Genomic DNA, 6058 nt, shown 5'->3' with positions numbered 1-6058 from the left:
AGAATTTTTCCAAGGTTTACTGAACTTTGACTGCTTGGTCTGCCTTGGTTCAGCCCACTTCCAGCATATTACCCTCCATATACTATTTTGCTCCAAACAAATGTTCAGGATGTGTGGAGAAATACTTGCAAGAGTGACTTTTATATGCCATATATATCACAAGAGAAAGCACACAATAGGGTTGAAAGGTGCCTTATCGAAGATGCGGTGATATGAAGTAAATGGAAAGTTCCAAAATATAAGAAGGACGCCTTTAACAGGTATAAGGCATGTATACAAATGCAAGTGAAGGTATTTGTGCATCAAGGAAGTATAACATTATCATGGGTACTTAACATATTTATGAACTGGATGGAGGTAAAGCAACGGTCTTGAAGCAGGGAGTAAGCCTGCAGTATGCTTGGGGAGGGGTGTTTGAGGAAGTTAGTCAATTAGTGTTTACTGATGACTTGACTCTGGTGACAGACTCCAATGAGAAATTCCATACACTGGTGGCAGAGTTTGGGATTGTGTGTAAAAGAAAACTGAACATAAATGTAAACTAAAAATAATAGAGTCCTGCAGGGTAGTGAAAAAGGATGGTTTGAGCAAGTTTAAACAGTAGGTTGATGGAAGAAATGCAAGTGGTTTACATAACTAAAAGTTGATAAGGTAACATATAACGATGGACAGAGAAGTGAATCGTGTGATGGTACAGTGTAAGAGGAGCTTAAAGTCCTGAAGTGTTAATGAGAGATTTGGTAGCACTGTCTTTTTTGAGAAGGCTGGCTAAGTCATGGATTATGTGGTTTAAGCATATGGAGAGGATGAGCAAAGACATACTAGTGAAAAGGATCTATGTTTGGACATGGAGGGTGCAAAGGAGATCCTGAGCAGAGATGAAACGGAGGAGTAAAGATCGCTTTGGGGTATGGTGGCCTGAACATTCAGGAAGGAAAATGCTTGAATCCCATATGAAGATCTGAAACTATGGAGTACAATGTGGGAAGCAATGTCCTGTAAATAGGTCGAACTTAAACTCAAAGTTGTGTACATTATGTATGAGAACTACAGATCAGCTGTTTGTAAGTGAAGCCACAGTCGATTTGCTCCTGATGCTACACTGTTAAAGCAAGAAAAGCAAATGAGCATATAAAAATAAGGCAAGTGGCAGTTTATAACAAGATTTTGAACTTGGAAAAATGAAGTTAAGCAAATGCATAAAAGAAGTGCTGAGATCTATGTACAAAGGTTCTGCATGAAGCACCCTCCACAAAATAGAGAATAGGTAAACCAAATAGTCAGAATACTGAAACATCAAATTGTTGGCAATATGGTAAAAGATTGACACCGCATCCTGTGTATCAACTTTCACAAACCTCACACTTCTCATTTAACTACAAATTTTGTGCCCTCCATCTTTTAGCTATAACTTACACAGCAATATGGTAATTCAATATGTTTTGGACATTGACAAAATTAGGATAAATAAAAATTACTGGTGCGAAGATTCTTTATATAAAAAGCATTAGTGAATGGAAAAAATTTCAATAACAGCAGATATAGAAAAGCTAGATTACTGTTCAAATCCGGATAATTAGAATTTGTTCACATATTCCTGTGGCTGCAATTAGGTAGTTAAAAACTTCCATCTGCAATACTAAACAAAGCAAATGATAGCTGTGTTATTCCAACTCTTAATGTCGATAGGACAGCCAAAGGAAAGGAAAAATCTACAATAAGCATGAGACTGTGAAATTTATTTTGAAAGAGCAAAACACAGTAACTATCCTGTGACTAATCATCATCGGGATCCTGTGGCCCCATTCCTCTAGCCTTTGGTCCACCAGCTCGTTTTGCCATAATAATCTGATCTACACGAAGAATCTGGTTAGCAGCTGAGGTGGCATACTTCAGAGCCCAGTACTTGGTAAGGTAGAGATCATAAATTTCCTTTTCTGCGGCATTAATTACATTTGATCCATCACCTTCACAATCGAAGCCAGCATTTGTCTTGCCTTCAGTGTGGGCTGCTAATAGGTTGGACAGAGTCTCTTGATCTGGTGCACCACAGTTATCAGCAAGCACCTTAATTTTGGAGTAAAAATTTAATTAGTTTATACAATTCTAAAACTTATGGAAAGCTGATATCAAGAGCCAAAATCTGAGGCTTTATGAAATTCTAGAAATGCAGAAAAACAGATTAGTGAAGCGACTACACAGCAGTAAAGGCTAAGAAGCAGCACAAGAGTTCACCAGTTATGGAGATGCTATTGCTGTGGCCACCCCTTAATGGAGTTCCTGTAAGGAACAGGCATCAAAGATATACAAAGATAGACATATAACATTACAAAGCATGAGGTTTACCCTCCACTCCCTGCCAGCATCACCTTGTGGCATTCACCTCTGACCCATAACCTTCAAAACTTGCTTGGTTTTAGAACTTCCTATATAATGCATATGGTATCTGATCGGTCTACATCCATTTCACCACTCTTCAGAGAGCATATATACAAATACACACTAGTAATTATGTCCAGACTTTGTGACTCTGACCAAGAACCTCTACCTTGAAAACTCAATCAAAAGCATAATACTGCATGAGGTATCCGTTGTACAAGTTTGATCCATATCTACACATCCACTTATGAGATAATGTGTAAACAATTAAGTATACAAGACCCGGTGACCATGACTTTAAAAACTAACTGTTGTTCAACCTTGTATGTAACATCTGTGGCATAAGATGAAATTTTAGCAAAATCATGAGCCTTGTATGGGAAAAACCTTTCAGAACACTGTTAAAATTCTTTTCTAGATTCTTTTTTCCAGATACTTCATTGTTTTCTAAAACCTCCTCACCATTCCATCTTAATGGCATTTCGGTTATGTGTCTTCCACCGTGAAAACACCTTTGAACTTGTTTATCAGCTTCTCACATATCGTTACATCATCCTCTACAATTCTTTCCTCTAAATCCCTCAGCTTTATTTGTTGCTCTATTACAGACAGATGACCCCATATCAATTTATGGCAAAGTCATGGATTTTATCATGTCTTGTCTACAATATTCTTTTCAAAATTTCTTTGTTACTTCTTTCTTAACCTGTTCCTTGCACCTTATACCTTCAAATGCTAGCTGGCTGAAGTGCTGCCTATATGTTCACTGCTGTACATCTCAAAGTTCCTTTGCTATATGTAAATTTTCATTAAACTCTTCTTGCCCCTGTCCTAACTTCCCCTTTATATTTGAGGCTAAAGGTACCCATGTTACTACTACTTAATTGTAAATCCAAAGAAACTCTCAGCACAAAGCCCTTGTTCATGGCAACTGTAATCCATTTCCCAATCAGTTACTACAGATTTTGTTGATTTCTTTTACCAGCAGCATCATACTACCTGTGCTAATATAACAATTTCCTCAAACTTCTCATATAAATAAGATAATACATCTAAGTTCTGTTCTGCTTCAAAGCAAATACTAAGATTACACTGTGTATGTGTGCTGGGAAGGACATCAATGCTCACCTTGGGGAAAACTCGGAGAGCTTCTGCAAATTTCTTGATGGCATACTGTTCAAGCCCTGGGCACTGAAGGCCATACTGTTCTACGAGACGGCTAAGCTCAATTTCTGTGCTACCAGCACCAGCAACACAACTCCCATCCTAAAATAATAATAAAGGTTCAATAAGTACATCAAGAACAAATTCTGTATCACTTTCTATGAAGTAACTATGAAGTAACACTCTATCATACCAAATCTTAAAATACAAGCATGAAATATCATATTTCCTCTTTACCATCAGTATCTGATAGAAGAAAAGCCCTGCAATATCACAAAGAATAGCACATCTCACCATTACATCATGAATCAAATCATATTACAGTTTTGACTGAAACTCTTCTAGCCTTGAAAGTAAACCAAGTTCACAATTATTCACTTTCACTCTTAAATGATCAATAATCATACTGTTAGTATAAACACATCATATTCATCTGAAGTTAGTATCAAGTTTACTAAAGTTAATAATTGTACTTTCACTTTTTTGCCTCTTCTGAAGATAAGCTCTGCAGCATTTCACAGAGTACCAAGTCTCATCTTTTCAGTCTCAGAATATAATCACACCACAACTGTAATAATGAAACTTGTATCCAAAAAGTTATAGCACGTTCAATAGTAACTTAACCTTCACTCCTTGGTGCTCAATTTCATTACAAGTATATAACCAAGAACTGGGAATGTGCCTTAGAAAAGCATTTGTGTAAATGTTGTTACTGAACAATGTCTAGAAAAATAAAGGTTTGACAATAATCATGAAATTACATATTGGTTCTTTCAGCACTGCTGTATGGTTATGAGAGATGGAAAGGCTTAGGCATGCTTTGCTGTGTGTAAGACTTGAGAGCAGTTCTTAAGAAAGGGTTTGATCATGTGAATGAGGTGCAGCTATGAGACAGGAGCAGTTAGCAACTCATAATTGAGGGAAATCAGCTGCACAGTTACAATTGCAATGTTTTAAGAGCAGACTTCTATAGCAATTCTAAGACTATGAGATTAAGAGTTTATCTAGTCCAAATATCTAAAATCATCAAAGGCTATGATAATTTGATCTAAAAATCTATCAATGGCTTGCATCATCTAATTTCACTCACAGTACTGGATGCAAAATTGAGGGCAGATGTTTTACCTCGAATGAGGCAAAGCACCTTTTCTTGAACAGGATTGTTAACATATGGAGTGATTTATCAACTAGATTGGTTGAAAGCAGCATTATAGAAATGTTTAAGAAAAGACAATAAATATTAATCCTCTCTATATATCTATCATCATTACATAAGAAATGGGATATTGCAAAAATATCCCATAAAAAGTGCAATTTACCAATGTGGAAAGTGGGTAAGTGGTCTTGGTTGCAAACATGGTAAATGAAAAGAAGTTAAGAATAGGAAATTACATTTTTCTATGAGTCAGTGATGCATTCCTTCTTACCCGACAAATCCCTTTGAAAGTGTTGACAGCATCATCCACAGCACGTTCAATGTCATCCATGTAGTTATCAGTAGACCCACGAATGACTATTGTAGCAATTCGGGATTCCTCACCATCTTGCCTGTTAATGAGAAGCTTAAAGATATTCACAAGGTATTGTACTGGAGTTAATGTGCTAAAGTCAAAATACACAGGTTCAAGCACACAGCCTGGTGTACATATGCTTAGGCTTCACCTGCAAAGACATGTAGAGGAGTAAGGTACTTTCATTTATAAGTTTTGAGAGATATATGAAAAGCTGAAATTACCCCTTGACTTATTTTAAGATAAATGAGAAGCTCAAATTATCCCCTTGACTTATTTTCACATAAATTACCATTGCTGTACACTCTCAACCATCACATCTTCAAATGCAGAATGCTTCTGCTCTTGCTATGTCAACTAAAAAAAGGAGTAAACATAGTGGCTATCTATCTATATCTATGACGCCCACTTCCTCCAGGAACTCCCATCAAGGGGTGGCAACAGCAAAAGGCTCTACTTATCCCTCCCTGTCCATATATGCCTCCTACACATACACCATTCTAAGCATTCTTCCTCTCACTCCAGTATTCCTCCATCCTATTTGCCCATGTCAAAGGGGGTCTTCATCTCACACCAACCCCTTTAATTATACTATTATACACTCTCCTTGTAAACTCTGTCTTGCATTCTTTCCATATGCCCATACCACCTCAAAGTATTACATTTCACCCATTCTACCACTCCACAATTCATTCCCTTTGCATTCCTTGCCATACCACATCTCTTACACACCCTTGCATTTCTTTCATTCCAAATACCTCATTTCAACAGCCTGGATTCTTGACCTCTGTGCCTCATTTCACATCCATGTTTTGGTTGCATAGGTCAGGTTTGGGAGGACTATGCTGTTCCTTAATCCTCTCTCCACTTCCATATTTACATCAATTCTATTCATAATCTTTTTATTTCATTATATTTTGTCGCTGTCTCCCGCATTAGCGAGGTAGCACAAGGAAACGGATAAAAGAATGGCCCTACCCACCCACATACACATGTATATACAT

General features: G+C 37.2%; 1 protein-coding gene across 1 annotated transcript in view; it reads right to left on the bottom strand.

Annotated features, from left to right (window-relative positions):
• Positions 1 to 1478: 1478 nt before the first annotated feature.
• Positions 1479 to 6058, bottom strand: part of CCT8 (chaperonin containing TCP1 subunit 8) — a 29539-nt gene continuing 24959 nt past the window's right edge. The window contains exons 7-9 of the mRNA XM_071685097.1: positions 4971 to 5091; positions 3508 to 3645; positions 1479 to 2067 (exon numbers count right to left, since the gene is read on the bottom strand). Of these exons, the coding sequence (XP_071541198.1) occupies positions 1777 to 2067; positions 3508 to 3645; positions 4971 to 5091 (550 nt within the window). The 3' untranslated portion in view covers positions 1479 to 1776. The remainder of the gene's footprint in view (positions 2068 to 3507; positions 3646 to 4970; positions 5092 to 6058) is intronic.

This window comes from Panulirus ornatus, chromosome 3, assembly GCF_036320965.1.
Source record: "Panulirus ornatus isolate Po-2019 chromosome 3, ASM3632096v1, whole genome shotgun sequence".
Lineage (NCBI taxonomy): Eukaryota > Metazoa > Arthropoda > Malacostraca > Decapoda > Palinuridae > Panulirus > Panulirus ornatus.
The sequence above is the reverse complement of the archived record's forward strand: the minus strand, read 5'-3'. Positions and strand labels throughout refer to the sequence as shown.